General features: G+C 35.5%; 1 protein-coding gene across 3 annotated transcripts in view; it reads left to right on the top strand.

The window, feature by feature from the left end:
- The window catches only part of ATPCL (ATP-citrate synthase), a 555,953-nt gene that overhangs the window by 300,495 nt on the left and 238,944 nt on the right, over positions 1 to 16,514 (top strand). For all 3 annotated transcript variants that reach the window (XM_090394661.1, XM_090394662.1, XM_090394663.1), the window contains exons 14-15: positions 1,799 to 1,918; positions 11,820 to 11,988. In XM_090394661.1, the coding sequence (XP_090250787.1) occupies positions 1,799 to 1,918; positions 11,820 to 11,988 (289 nt within the window). The remainder of the gene's footprint in view (positions 1 to 1,798; positions 1,919 to 11,819; positions 11,989 to 16,514) is intronic.

Here is a 16,514-nt window from a genome sequence, read left to right as displayed (position 1 = left end):
CCTATAGAACATAAAATATTTCAGCTATTTAGGCACAGTTTTTATTGAAGATGGCAGGTTAAATCTGGAAATAGACAAAATAAACAAAGCTGGTATGATTGGTAATCAGCTGAATAAATTTATATGGAATAAGAGAGAAATTTTCCAAAACACCAAGCTAGCAGTACAGAAGACAGTGTTCAAACCAATTTTAATGTTGAAAGTTTATTTTCCACTTGGTTAGAGTATAATAAATTTAGTTTAATCCTTTATCCAAGTGTGAGCAAACAAAGTTTGCGCCTGAAAGTATCTTCAGGACTGGGTTAAGGTGGTACACACCTTTGTTTGCTCACACTTGGATAAAGGATTAAACTAAATTTATTATAAACCAATTTTAAGTTATGGATCTTGAGAGTTGGGTTAGAAATTAAGCACTTGATCAAAGAATGGAGACCACAGATATAATGGTTCTGAGAAGAATTAGGGAAGTGAAGTGAAGGCATCAATGCCAGAATCATATTAAAAATGAAGATGTTAGAAAAGAACTTGACATTATTAGCATTCAAGAATGTGTCAGCAGAGCTAATCTAAGGTGTTATAGCCACTTAAATAGAATGGATGAAGAAAAGTTAGCAAAATAGGTGTTTGATGCCATGATGGCAGGAATGACCCAGAGGAAGACTAAGGTCTAGGTGGATTTGATTTAGTTAGATGTGCTTTAGAAGCACATCTAACTAAATTAAAATTAAATTATTCACCTATCAACAACATCTTGTTGAGAAGAGAATCATAATGTAAACTTAATCATGTAGTGTAGTCATAGTAACTGAACATCCCTTGGGTGTAGATATCAGGAAATTGATGAAGTAATTTTTGATGTGATTTTATTTATATTAAAGCGAATCATAATTCATGTATACATCTGTTTCTTAGATCATTTATTAAATTTAATATAATTATAAAATAGTAATGGTAACATTTCCTGAAGTACTTATAAGCTCTTCAGGATTGGGATTTGTAATATTTTTATTTATTTATTTTTTATAATAAATATAATATGCAAGTACTTGTTGGCCAAGTGGTGAGTGTATCCCCTCTCTCCAGCCAACAGGTTGCAGGTTTGAATTTCATCGTGGGCATAGATGTTTGTGATTATTTTAACTGGGAGATAAATTTCATTGGCCAGTGTGAGGCTAGCATCATGCTTATTTGAGGCTAGAAGAAACTTGAAAAAGTTCCATATTCGGTATAGCTCTAGAGCAGTTTTTACAGACTGAAAAAAAAATTAATAAGAAATAGAAAAAAAAATCTGTAGCTTACCCATTGTACAAATACAAAAAAACTTTCATGGGTGCAAGTAACAAAAAATATTTTAAAACAACTTGAATTTTATCTGTTTGCATTCATTCACAAAATACAATTTTTCTTAAAGCAATTCTTAAGCTACCTTCTAACATGCCGGGAAAAATCAAGTTCCATTTTTAGATTCTACATCATAAGATGCATCAAAATCCATATGTTTGGATCCTGATACAGAATCCTTATTGATATGCTATTTTAATTAATCACACTTATACCTCGATGCTTGGGTTTCATAGAATAGCTCTTAAGTTTGTTTTTCTCCTGGACTTCAGAGAAATGAGAGGTTTAATCCTGTTTCATTTAATAAAACTGCAATTGGATTATTAGTTAAATATATATTTCGCTTGCCTCATTTTTATTTCATGCTATCTGTAATTGTAAAAGATCTTTATTGAAATGCCACTTACAGATAATGTGTTGCTATATTTTATTAAAAATTGGATTTATTTTTTGAAAGTCATCCTTAGCTCCTCCATGCAAATTGCCTAAAACTGATTCAGGGAATGGACTGTCTTCAGCTGGATTACATGGTTCTCACATTGATGCTAATGCTGGAGTCAAGCCCCTTTTCAGTCCAGTAAGTGATGTTACTTATTTTAAATATATATTACTTTGTAATAATTCTTAAAGCTTATTTTAGTGTACATTAATCCCTTTATAAATACAAACTGTAAATTGAGTATTTATGAACTTAATGCATTACTCTTATCACTTATCTTTTTGAGCATATCAAAAAGAAAAAAATATTACACTAATAAAAGAAGATTCAACCAGTATGATTAGTACTTAGGTGTGCCACACATGCCAAGGACTATGGAGTATTTTGGCTGCAGCTATTATTTGATGTTTTTGTGGCTTCTCCCAGTAATGTGTTCTGGTGTTTAAAAATATCAGCACATTCATTCCCATTCAGAGTAGATTTCTGGATTGTAACCTTATTGCCAGCTTCTTGAACTGCTATGCAAAAGCTGCTATGTAATATGAAGAAAGCTATTATAGCTTAACACGTTCATTGCCAATCACGCGATATCGCTTGATGCGAGTTCTCACCAGCCAGTTGATCATGCGTTATCGCGTTGATGTCGCTATCAAGTTTCTAAGCGGAATAGTATAGCGGCCACAGCGAAACGGCGCGTAATATTATAAAATTATAAAATTTTATTATAAAAGACTGATAATTAAAGTTATAATTATTATATTTAAATGTTTTTTATTTGTAAAATATATAACTTATGGGGGGGGTGGGGGGGGGGGGGGGTGGGGGGGGGGGGGGGTGGGGGGGGGGGGGGGTGGGGGGGGGGGGGGGTGGGGGGGGGGGGGGGTGGGGGGGGGGGGGGGTGGGGGGGGGGGGGGGTGGGGGGGGGGGGGGGTGGGGGGGGGGGGGGGTGGGGGGGGGGGGGGGTGGGGGGGGGGGGGGGTGGGGGGGGGGGGGGGTGGGGGGGGGGGGGGGTGGGGGGGGGGGGGGGTGGGGGGGGGGGGGGGTGGGGGGGGGGGGGGGTGGGGGGGGGGGGGGGTGGGGGGGGGGGGGGGTGGGGGGGGGGGGGGGTGGGGGGGGGGGGGGGTGGGGGGGGGGGGGGGTGGGGGGGGGGGGGGGTGGGGGGGGGGGGGGGTGGGGGGGGGGGGGGGTGGGGGGGGGGGGGGGTGGGGGGGGGGGGGGGTGGGGGGGGGGGGGGGTGGGGGGGGGGGGGGGTGGGGGGGGGGGGGGGTGGGGGGGGGGGGGGGTGGGGGGGGGGAGCCTAGGTTTTATGGTCTGCCTAAGATCCATAAGAAAGACTTTCCTCTCTGACTGATTGTAGATTGTATTGATTCACCTACTTACCGCATAACCAAATACCAAATATTTAGCATATCTATTGAAATCACATGTAGGCAAATCTCATTGTTTTTTAAAAAACTTCAGATTTCTTAGACAAATTAAAAAATATTGATCTTATAGTTAGCTTTGATGTGGATTCTCTATTCACCAATGTACCCCTCAGAGACTTTACAACTACTTACTGATATTTTCCCACAAGATATATAAAACTGTTTGAATTTGTGATGCATTCCAGATATTTCTTGTGTCAAAACAAATTCTACAACCAAGGTCGAAGGGACCCATGGGAAGTCCACTCTCCCCAAGATTAAATGCTCTGAATAAATGTTGGCTTTTTCATCTATACACCCTCAACCTTCATTTTGGGTTAGATATATATAAGATGCCATTTTTGCTGTGTGACCTCAATATAGATTCCTTACCTACTTTTTTAGTTAAGATCAATACGTTACACCCTTGTATCAAATTCATTATGGAAATTGAAAGAGACGACAAATTTTCCTTTTCGGACATTCTTCTCATCTGCTCACCATCAGATAATTTAAATCAGTTTATAGAAAACCCACTTTTACTGGATGATACATTCTCCAACAATCTGTACATCATCCTTCTCAAAAGACAGGAATCATAAAATGTTTAATTCGATGAACTAGAACTAATTGTTCAGCTCCCTATCATTTACAGAAAGAAATCTCTACTATCAAACAATATATGAAATTAAATGACTTCTCTGAAATTACTGCATAACATCTGTTTGACTCCTACAAACCTAACCAAAACTACAAAGAATCAATACGTCGAGTTCCAATCCCATACATCTCCGCCATTTCAAGAAAATTATGAAGAAATATGATTTAGTAGCTACTTATATTCCTATTAATAAACTATCCACACATTTCCCCTTCTAAAGATAAATGCTTAATTATGTCTCTTCCATGTGGCTACCAGTTTTCCTACTATCGGATGTTCAATAGAAAAAAGAATACAAGAACATAATTTTATATTCTTCACAACAAATCTGATAAGTCTGGATTGACGCAACATGGAATAGAAGCAGACCACAACATTCTCTGGTCTAAAAGATGCCTTCTACACAGATGTTGGTATAAATTCGAATGCCTATTTAAAGAGAGTGCTGAGGCCTTACTTCATTAGAATGACTGCTTATCCTTGTCAAAAATATGGGGAAGATTGATTTGAATAACACATAATTTATTTATTTTTTTTTTTTTTAAGGCCAATAATCATATTTACAAAGACAAGGTCCTAAGGAACTATCTGGATAATTAGCGATTTAACATCACGCAGCTTGTACTATTTTGAACAAATGAATTGTTTGCATTCTACCCTGCAAAAAAAAGTTTTTTTTTTTTGCAGGGTAGAATTTTCAAACTATTGTCATAGTTTGAAATTAACAAACTATGACAATAGTTTGTTAATTTCAAACAGAAATATTTGGCAGTATATTTAATAAATAATGCTTGTGTTTTTACGTGTAGATAATTTGTAAGTAAACTAAGTTTCCACATGAAGTCACTTGACGACTGGGCTACTAGTATATAGAGGCTAATGACTTCACATCAATTGCCATAATATTCTATAATGCAATGCAGATATCCTTATGGACATGTATAATACTATGCATTATGGGAGGCACCACTGGCTAGATTGGTTTTGACCATTGAGGTCTCATCAGTGGGAGCCAGACCCAGAAGTGATACCATGATTGAAGTAATGCAGAAGTCATATATACATATCCAAGTAATCCAAAGGTATCACACCTTATGACTTAAATACACTGGATTAGAGATAGAAGTTGAAAGTTTTTTCACTTGCTCATACTATAAATTAAAGATGCCAAGAAATTATATTCTTGGTTTCATCCTATAACCAAGTGTAAGCAGACAAGGTTTGCACATGAAGTCACTTCACGACTGGGCTACTTGTATGTAAAGGCTAATTACTTCACATCAATTGCCTTATGCAATGCACATATCCTTATGGATATATATATAATGCTATGCATTATGGGAAGGGCCACTACCTAGACTGGATTCAATCTTTATTGAAGTAAAGGGATGCACATCATAGATCTAGAGTAGTCAGTATAGGGATGCAAGAGAGCCTGATAGTATTAGGAGAAAGAAAAGACAGATAGATGTATGAGAGAAAAGGCCTCAGCTTCCTTTTATATCATCATATAGAAAGCAAGATGAGTACAAATTTACAATAGAATGAATGGCATAATTAAAAAAAATTTGGGGAAAACAAATGACTAAAGAAACTCAATTAAGATACATAATATGACCTCTAAACCATCTCTCAAACCTGGATTCTAAAACAAAGAAACAAAGATTGGAAGCAGCACAGATGAAGTTTCTAAGATCGCTCCTAGGACTCACTAGATTAAATAAAAAGAAAAACACAGAAATAAGAGAATGATTAGATACAAAGAACATCATACAAGAAATAGAAGAATACCAACAAAATTGGCTATACTACATAAAAAGGATGAATAACAATAGGATTCCCAAACTAGCATATAAATATAAACCTACAGGAAGAAGAGACTGTGGATATCCAAGACTAAGATGGAAAGACCAACTGCATCTGCAGAGCAGGAACAGGACATAAAAAGCCTATACCTGAATTGTTCAAACAACGACAAGAGAGGATAGGAGGGGTGGGCTGCTAACGTTGTCGGATGACTTGAATCAAGTTAGAGTTGAGATCTAAGATCATAGTACGTATTTCATGTGGCAGCAAGTTTGAAGCCATCTGGTGTGAGGTGGCATCTAACAAGATCAATTACATGGTGGGGTGTTGTTACAGACCTGGTGGATCAGTTGCTAGTGATGAAGAAATGCATTGCCAATTTCACACTCATCAAATGAAGATGAGTGGTGTGAAAAGAGTAATCATAATGAGAGACTTTAATTATCCAAATATTGATTGGGTAGCAGTAGAATCTCATGAGAAGAATGAAAATGAATTTATTGAGCTGTTGTGGGACAATTTCCTCATGCAGCATGTGATAGAAGAAACTCGAGGTTAAAGAGTGTTAGATTTGATTATAGTTTCAGTTAAAGACGTAACTATTCTGCTTCTGGTTAGTGACTGCAATCATGTGGTACTCACTTGGGAAGTGACTAAGTTTATGAATGTTCCATTCAGAAAAGGTTACATGCTTAACCACAAAGCAGGAAATTATGACAAACTGAGGAGTATATAGAATTCATTGGAATGGGATCGGTTGCTGAATGGGAAGAATATCGACAGTGCATGTGGAGCATTTAAACAGTACTTAAATGATGTGATATCAGAATTTATCCTGAAAGGTCAAAGAATGAATAGGATAGGAGTCAAATGGATGCTTAATCTTATTAAGCAAGTGATTCGTTAGAAAAAGATGATGTGGATGGAATACCATGTGCATAAGGATGACGTCCGATATGAACATTATAAGAAGCCAGCTAGAATAGTCAACTGTTGTGTGGAAAGCAAAGTCTGAGTATAAAAAGAAACTGGCTCTGCATGCTAAAGACAACCCACAAGAATTCTATCAGTATGCTGTAAGTAAAAGAAAGATTGCATATGAAAAAATAACTCTTCTAAATGCAGATGGTGTTGAGCATGACAGATGCAGAAGAGATTGAGTGCTCATTTTGTTAAAAGCTATCAACCTGGTGTACATGACATTGAGTTCACTGATACCTCTTCACTGGATGGAGAAACTCAGGTGTATGAGGACAAGGTATTAGACCTGTTGCACAAACTGAATAAGAATTCAGCAATAATGGACTGATGGGATATCAGCATATGTGCTAAAAGAGTGTTCAGCTGAATTGGCTATTCCTGTGACCAGGCTGTTTAATATGAGTCAGAACAGGGAAGATTCAGCAGGAATGGAAAGAATGTATGGTAATTCTTGCACAATGCTGGTTCAGTGGAATTTATCCATTGCACCACCCTTGTGCAATGGATAAATTCCAACCAATGTGTCCAACTATCAGCCAATTAGTATCTCAGGAGTGATGGTGAAGATTTTGGAAAAATCGGTTAGGCCTGCATTCAGAAATGGGTTGACAGTAAATCTGTATATTGCAATGAGCAGCATCGGTTTACTAAGGGAAGGTCATGTTTTAGCAACTTGCTCACATTCTGTAACAATGTAACCATTGAACTAGACAAAGGGAACAGATACACCATGATACTATTGGATTTTGCTAAGGCTTTTGACAGAATGCAGCATGGTAGACTTGCATAAATGAGAGAATATGGGTTTGAATTATAGAATATTAGCATGGATAAGAGGATGGCTGACTGACAGTTATCAAAAAGTGGTGTATGGGGGATGTGAGTCTACAAGGTTTAAGGTAATCAGTGGTGTATCATAAGGATCAGTGCTTAGTCCACTGTTATTCAGTTGATACGTTAATGATATTGGGAAGGATTTGACAAACGACATATACAGCTATTTGCTGATGATGCAAAGATAGGTAGGTAGGGTAATCAGGAATGCTGCTGATGTGCAGTACTTGCAGGATGATTTGAACATGCTGGAATTGTGGGCATGGGATAATGGATGTCAGTAAATGTAAAGTCATTCACTTTGGTGTGATTAGATATCCAATATCATATTATATTGGTGGGATTATGTTAGAAGAAGCTGATGAGACTATGGATCTTGGAGTGTTAGTAAGTTGAAGTTCAGGGCCACGTAGAAAATATTGCAAATACAACTCAAAAGATAACTGCAATGCTGAAATGAATGTTTACATTTAAAGATGAGGATGTCGTTTTGCCTCTTTACAAGACCTTGATAAGACCTCACTTGGAATATTGTGTGCAGTTCTGGTCTCCTGGTTTCCATTGTGATTCTGATATTATTGAAGAGATTGCAAAGGAGTGTGTTGAAAATGATATTGGGATTGTGAAATGCTGACACTAGCAAATAGGAGGAAGAGGCTGTGATATGATTGAGACTTACAAACTTCTGAAAGGGTCATACAGGATTTCAATTAATGGTCCTTGGAAGCTGAGAATGAATGCTGCTACGAAGGGGGTAAGGCTAGATTTTTCTCTCATAGGGTAGTGCATAATTGGAATGGATTGCCATTGGATGTTGTGAGTATAAGCAATGTGAATGAGTTCAAGAATAAGTATGATATCTGGTATGCTTATTATGTGGCCTCCCTTGATGAGTCCCTGACTCCCTGGAAGTCTCTCTTAATAATAGTAATAATTTCTCTGATTGTTTTAAAGGTTTGTACTCCAGCATGTACTATCACCTTTTTATTCTTTACTGTTTCTCTTGTATCTGTCCTGATATTTGAAAATTAGCCATTCAACCTCTTTCTGAGAAGAGTAACAAATCTTTACCATCAAATGACCACTCCAGTTCTCGAACTTCAATTTTTTTCTAAAGTCATGTAGAAAGCATTGACAAGTATCTTTACCATTAATGAACAGTCACTGCCCATGTCACCAACCTTTTAACAAATATACCATGAAAAGGATTGTTGGGGTATTGGGTCCTAAGTAACTGCTCTTTATCTCTAAAATTTTGTGTATACATGAAAATTGCATGCAACACAAAAACCACTTATGTATACTCTTACCATATGGTCTTTTTTCTGAATTCTGTAATTGGATTTCTAGCTCTCTCACCCTCTCTCTCTCTCTGATCATATTGCATAGGTGCATGTGATAATTCTTGGTTCTCTAAACTTTGCAACTAGCAGTGGGAGAGAAGGTGCAGAAAGCTGATTCTTCATCAACCCTCATCCTTCCATATACTGCATGACCTCTTGCAAATCCAGTGCACAGTGCTTGTGACAAATCTATATTCTTCTTGCTCATGTGAAAAAACAATGCAGTTTTCAAAATATTAACTTCCGTAAATCTAATTAGGGACAGGGAGTGCATCTAGTGTGAATGAATTTAAGGGAAGGTATAACAGCTGGTTTGGGTGATTTATAGCCTCCCCCGATGAGTCCTTGACTCTCTGGAGGTCTCAAATAATAATAATAATAATAATAATTTTGATCTCCAAACAGCTTTTCAGTGGATTGTAATGCTATACTATGATTGTAAATTGTAAGGGTAGCAAAACTAAATACTCTTATTTATTTATTTATTTATTATTATTTTATTTATTATTAATTTTTTTTTTTGAGGGTAGGGGGATTTGAACTTCAAGTCTTTCTTGGCACAAATATATTATAAATATCACCTCCTTAGCATCCAAGAAATTAGGGTCTTTCTTGCACTTTCTGTTACTTGATCTCTAAACTGATGTTAACTTTGTATAAATCCCAAGTCCACTCAGTCGTTAAATACTGCTCTCATGTTTTGAGGGGCTAGCTTCTTACAAAATTCCTTAACTCAGAACAGAAGATAGTAATTAGATTGATTAATAATTTGTCTCATAATGTACTCTTTTATGTTACATTTCTGCTTTTTTCATTTTCTACAGATATTATTTTTATACTCATATTATTCATCAATGGCCTGTGTAGCTCAGTGGATGTGGCGTTTGCATACCACGGCACTTGGCTGCACGAAGGAAGACTTGGTTTCGAATCTAGTCGGCAACTAGAGGAAATTTTTCTAAGCCTTTTTTCGACCGGTTCCCGAGTTAGTCGATCTCTGGCACGGACAAGCAGGTTTTTCGTCCTGAGAACTCAAGAAAATCGACCGTAGAACCCACATTATTTCAGACATGAAATATATTGTATTAGGGACCACGAGATGGCAGCACATTTGAGCCGTCTCTCTTCACTGCGTACTGCTTAATTAGTGATAGCCTTGGGCCATCTATCTCTGATTGGGTACCAGTGGAGATTGAACTGCCCACTTAATCTCCAAAAGTTAGATAGGGCTAAATGGCCTCACCTACTCCCATATACGGGAATAAAAAGGCATTAGCTGATTTTTTTTTTCTTTTCTTTTTTTTTTTTTTTTTATTCATCAGAATTAGCACAGGTAATTACTTCCCTCCCACGAGTTTCCTCCAATTCTCTTAATGATTTTGTCACATCTTTTCACCGTTCCTTCACATCAAATGTCGGTCACAAAACAAATTTTTTTCCCTTTTCATCCATTTTTTTTTATACAGCTGTTTTTTGGAACAGCCTCCCCCTCTTTATTTCTAATAGCTGAGATCTGCAGATTCTGAAATGTAGTTTGTATGTGGCATTCAAATTTTGTTGTTTGTTGAATAACTTGGTCATGAGGATTAGCAGTAAAGGTGTCATTGAAACCATTGGCTGACTTCTTCCATTTTTTATATATAATTATGTAACTAACAGTGGCATCGTGTGACTCTTTCAGTTGAATGTGCTGTCATTGCTTATTCAACCTACGCTACAAAATGCACATCATTTTGACTATATGATTGCACTTTTATCGATGTATGAAAGTTTTAAGAATATATAGGACATCAGTGCTCATCTTAATTGATCTAATGCAATTAATTGTAGGATCATTTTGAATATTTTAATTTATCAATTAATTGTAACCAAATCTGCACAGAGTAAGGGAAAATGTGTTTGTTTTAGGATACTGTATATTAGAAAAGAAGGATGTAGAATTCTATAATTGGTTGGTATATTTGAATTATTCAAGGGTGTAAAATTTGGAAGAGGAGGTTGAAGCTTACCTCCTTCGACTCAAGACTGTTTCCCATTGTAAATATGGGCAAAAAAGTTATAAATTTATCAAAAATTATGTATTAAAAACTTGTCTATATTAATATAAAAATTTGCCTACCATGTCAGTTCACACTTCACACACACATAACAGATGAGACTCAGAAAACAGCAACTCATGACAAATGACAACGTTCAGTTGGATTGGTTGACACAGTAACCAATCACAGCTTCCAGGTGCTGTTATCTCAGAGCTCACCTTGCCTTGCTATCTGAGCTGTTTAAAAAACTACTTAGAACACTAAGAATTTGACTCGCTGCATCATTTGTACATCTTTTCAAAGGGCTGAAAGGTGTATGTATTTTGAATGCGCACCTGGGCTATTAATGCAAATGTGATGCAATGTTTATGGGTTGAAAAGTGCCTTCTTCATGGAGCATTAGTATATGGTGTTTAATTTTAGGAATCATGCAAACAATTAAGGGAGTCTTTAACAGGAATAAATGCAAAAATATAATATTGATGATATTGCTATTCAGTGGATGAGCACTCCACACCTAGCACACCCTGAATATTTGCCCATGCTAACTAAACAGGATTCTCACTCATCTGTTATAAATATGTTTAGAATCTGTTAGAAATAAGATCAATATATAATACATCTTAATCTTTTGTGTATTGTATAAGCATAGAGGACATTTGGCATGGGTGTTTGCGTGTTTTGATTTTATTTATGGATATATATGGAGAGTGAAGGTATGTATAATAAGACTTTATACTTAACTATATAAAGAATCATAAAGACATTTAACATAGTCATCTCAGTTAGCTGTATGTATATTTTTGATAATTAATTAATTTACCTTATTTAACAAAAAGCAATACTGCAAGTTATATTTCAGTGTTATTAATTTATTTTATTTTGTTTAATTTTTTTAAATGATCTGTGTTGCTGTCCTCACATCTTTATAATGGTTAGCCCCCCCCCCCCATTTTTTTCTTCATTAAGTCAACCAAAGCCATAGTATGGGGTATGCAAAATCGAGCAGTGCAAGGAATGTTAGATTTTGATTTTGTATGTTCCCGAAAAGAAGGCTCAGTTGTAGCTATGGTGTATCCATTTACTGGAGATCATAAGCAGAAATTCTACTGGGGACATAAAGAAATTCTTGTACCAGGTAAATATATATATATATATATATATATATATATATAGATACACACTAAAGAATATATACAATTTTCTTAATGCCATTGTCCTCTAATTTTAAATTTGATATAAGGAGTATAGATCTTACTTGGGATATGACCTTGTAATAGCTATATCCTAGAATCTCTTACTTTTTTTTCATTAAGAAAAGGAAATGATAAATACAGCATATTTATGATTAACTGATCTCATCTTTTATTCATCCAACTGATGGGTGGATGAAAAACAGAAATGTCAGCTAATGTGGAAATTAGATGAAAATCGGAATACAATAAATATGTATATCAGATGTTGATATGTACAGCATCTTCCTATGATTCATATTTGAGCATTTGGGGAGAAGATAAATCTTCATTTTTGGAGTTCCACAAATTAGAAATATTTGTGAAATTATGTTCCAGACTTGAATACTTGTCAAGAGTAATTAAAACTGTTTTATGTTATTAAATTTGAATATTAGACTTTTGCAAATGTGATCACTGTCAAATTATGGTTCTTTTTATACTTTATCTCTTCAGTTGGCAAAGTAGTTTGTATTTGTTACTATTAATATATCTTTTTTTTTTTTTTTTTTTCAATTTCATGTTGCTTCCAACAAATTGAGAGTTTTGGATCATTTATTATGGCATTATTTTGATCATTGAGCTGCATGTACTTCATTAGCCATTACTTCTCAGTCACGATCCACTTACAACTGATCTGTTGGTGTTGTATTTGCAGATAGTACTCGTAAATCCAATCCTTACTTGTGAAACATATATGTTTCACAAGTGAGGAGTAGATGTTTTGAGACATAATATGGTAATTTTCTGAAACTGTATGAAGTCTCAGTTCTGTTTATACATGTTACTCTCACTGTGACTACAGAAGTAGTTTGTTATAAAGAATAGATAGTTATGGTGAAATTTGTTTAGAATAGCAACTTACCTATGGGACTGTCAGGACTTTTCAGGAGTTGTTAGTGAGTGAATTTGTTATACTAGTATTGGCCATAGTGAATGTTACCTGTATGCGCTACAATCAAAAGATCAACATTTCAACAAAATAGACTTTACTGAATCTTCAGTTAATATTTGAAATTCAGTAAGGCTAATTTCTTAAAACAACAGTTAGCCATTGAAGAACTTTCAGCATAAATCCAATCCTTGAAAGTATGCTGCACAATGATGTAATCACGTTAAAGATACCAAGCAATTTTAAACCTGGTTTTACTCCATTTTTTCCAAGTAAGCAAACAGACAAAATGTCAAGTTTGCACCTGCAATTTATGCAAGACTAGCTGATCTCACAGGTAGTGCAAGACCAAGGCAACTCATGGTGAAGGTGGAGCAAGCTCTGATCACTAATCTTAATATTTACCCTTAATGCCAAAACACATCTCCAAGAAGGGGATGTATGATGTTTTGTATTAAAGGCAAAGGGCCACTACCCAGACCAGTTTCGACCTTTATTGAGGTCTCATCAGTGGGAGCCAGGCTAGAAATACCAAGATTTAGTAATGCAGAGCTTGTAAGTATTTTACCAAAACAAGTAACTTGTTGGGAGTTTTCTACAATCGTGCTGACACAGCTTGTTTCATTTAGCAGACTTTCAAAATAATTACTCCAGACATCTAAAATATCTTTATCTTCAGTTTTCATATCAATTTTTTAATCTCTGATTCCTTTTACAGTACTTTTTTCCTCCATTTCTAATATTTTTTCAGGAGTTTCCAAAATATTTTGCTATCTTCTTGATATTTATTTTCTATGTTCTTACCAAAGTCATCACATGACTTTTGTTTAACTAGTTTTACATGGTGCTTTGCTTTCTTACATTTCTCTGTGTATTCTCTAAGAACTCAAGCTGACTTACTTGCCAGGAACCTTCCATATGCTTTCTTCTTTTCCTTGACTGCCTCTTTAACTTCCTGAATCCACTGGAGTTCTGATTTTTCTCTCCTTACAGACAACCTCACCACATGTCTTTCTGGCTGAATCAGTGTTTCCTTCAGGGTTTGCCACTGAGTCTCTGATGTTTGGTTCTTGTTTTCAAACTCTTTCATTTTTCATTCAGTGATGTTTGTGATATTTGAGTCTACAGTTTATCTTCGAAAGATGCTCAGTTTTGATTCGTTTCAAAACTTTCTTACATGTTCTTTTTGATATGAAATTCAGTTTTATCCTGCTCAAAACTAATAGTGATCACTTCCTATTTCAAATCCTCTGTATACTCTTGTGTCTTGAACCAATGGGAAAACATTATCAATTATAACATAGTCAATGAGATTTTTCTTATTTCTTGTATCCTCTCTCCATGTGAATTTATGCAATTTTTTACAATATAAAAATTTCATTTTTATATTGTAACATTGTGTTAGTAATAACTAATCCATGTCCTGAACAGAAATCCAGCAGGCATTTAACATTATTATTATATTTGTGCTTTTCTTCAAATTTTTCCAAAACATTTCTTTATGTTCAGATCTCCAACAAGGACAAACTTTTCCTTTTTCTTCCTTGGTAGAACCTTCTGTGGGAATATAAGCACAGACAAGTGTTATTGTCCATTTCCACATTCTGATATTTGCCAACGTCGCTGTACTTGATATTGACTACCATTCTAGAGGGTTATCATCATATTTAGTGTTGAATGCTATAGCTGCTCCCTCTTTTCCCTGATCATTTTTCAGGTGAGAAGAAAAACTTAAATTTGTAGTTTTGTTAGCATTCTTGATATTGGTGTTGAAGTTAATATGGGTCAAGACTGTAATAACATTAATCTGTGGTACTTTTACCCCTAATGTCTATCACCTACCAAATATTCTTGCTTTTTGGAACCATAATTTTTATTTCAGCTGATTTATGTTGCTCTTATATAGGAAGAAAGAGTTTCTGTATTAGTTTTTCCTCCTGTATGAAAGAGATCTTTTCTGGAAGCAAAAGACTAAAATTCATGTTTTATTCATAGCAGATAATTATTACCTATATTTGAAAGGAAGCTGTGTAAATGAGGATTTTTCTGTGCTGTTAAGTTGATTTGAAGAATATATTGATACTTGTGTTTGCATAGTTAGGTTATTTTATGTTGTATGTATGTATTTAGATTGTTTTTTGTGAATTTAATAGTAAATTGTATCTGAGAGATCCCGAGACCTACAATGCCAGTATAGTATTGGTTTAGTTTTTTTTTTTTTATTTACCGTTAAAAATGGCCGGAAAAATATATCGATTGGATAGTCCATCAGATGTTGAAGAGATTCAGTAAATGTTACCCGAGTCCGAAAGTGATAATCGATAGTAAATTGTATCTGAGAGATACTGCGAACTCTGATGTCAGTATAGTATTGGTTTAGTTGTTTTTTTTTTTCTTTGTTCAATAATTTCTAGATTGTAGCTGAAAATAAATAAACCATCATGTATTATATTTGCAGCGTTTTTTTTTATAAATTTTATCGCATTTTAGCACATAATAGTAATGAATGTATTTCTTAGATACACACGACCTACGCTGCAATTTTTTCTAGTGCGACCTCTGCAGGGTTAAGAGGATAATTTATATAGGCTATGTCCTGGGATACAAATCTCTCTCTCTCTCTCTCTCTCTGCAAGCTTGATTGATAGTTTCAGGTGTTTTCTTTTTGTTTTGAATGTAAGAGTTAACCTACTCTGAGTTGTGAGAGTAATTTACCAATGGGGTAAGTGAGAGGATTCCATAAAAAAAAAAATAATAATAATCTTCCCACTCACAGTAAAATATTATTTAAGAAAATTGTAAATGTGAAAACAAAAACCAACCCTTAGAAATTTGATTTAAATTTTTTAAATAATAGTAATAGTAATGAATGTATTTCTTAGATACACACGACCTACGCTGCAATTTTTTCTAGTGCGACCTCTGCAGGGTTAAGAGGATAATTTATATAGGCTATGAAAATGGGGGTGGAGGGTGAGATAACAGAAATATGTAAGTTGCTAGATGAATTTCATAGGGTTGATATAGAGGAAAAGGAAATGGTTCATCACTTGGCTGACATGTTTCCTCTGTATGAGCAGGGGACAGAACAAGGTGCCATCTCTGGAAATTGAAAAAGAGTTGTTATATCTTGTATTTTCGATATTTGAGTGTGTTCTCCTTTTGTTTCTTATCGCCTTTGTCCTTTTTCCCCTTATGTTCTATTCCCTTTGTTTTGTTCGTATGTGTCTTATTTATCGTGTGGTCCTTTTAACTTTTTACATTGCGCCTTAGCTACACAATGATTAATTGTTATGTTCCTTCCTAAAATAATTCTTCTATCCCCTTTTTCTTACCTCTTAAACTTTAAAGTTTCTACAAAATGGTGACACTGTTGGTGAATATGCCTGCTGGTGAACTAGGCCAATTCACGTGTACAGATAACATCTTTATTTCAGCAGATTCCTATGCTAAAAGAAATCAGGAAAATTTATTTTATTTATAACTGCACCACCCGAATTCTTCACGTAAAGCATTGGAGATATGTCATAGCACCTTTAG

This window comes from Typopeltis vanoorti, chromosome 6, assembly GCF_054136105.1.
Source record: "Typopeltis vanoorti isolate ZY-2024b chromosome 6, IOZ_Tvanoo_1.0, whole genome shotgun sequence".
NCBI classification, from domain to species: Eukaryota; Metazoa; Arthropoda; class Arachnida; order Uropygi; family Thelyphonidae; genus Typopeltis; species Typopeltis vanoorti.
The sequence above is the reverse complement of the archived record's forward strand: the minus strand, read 5'-3'. Positions and strand labels throughout refer to the sequence as shown.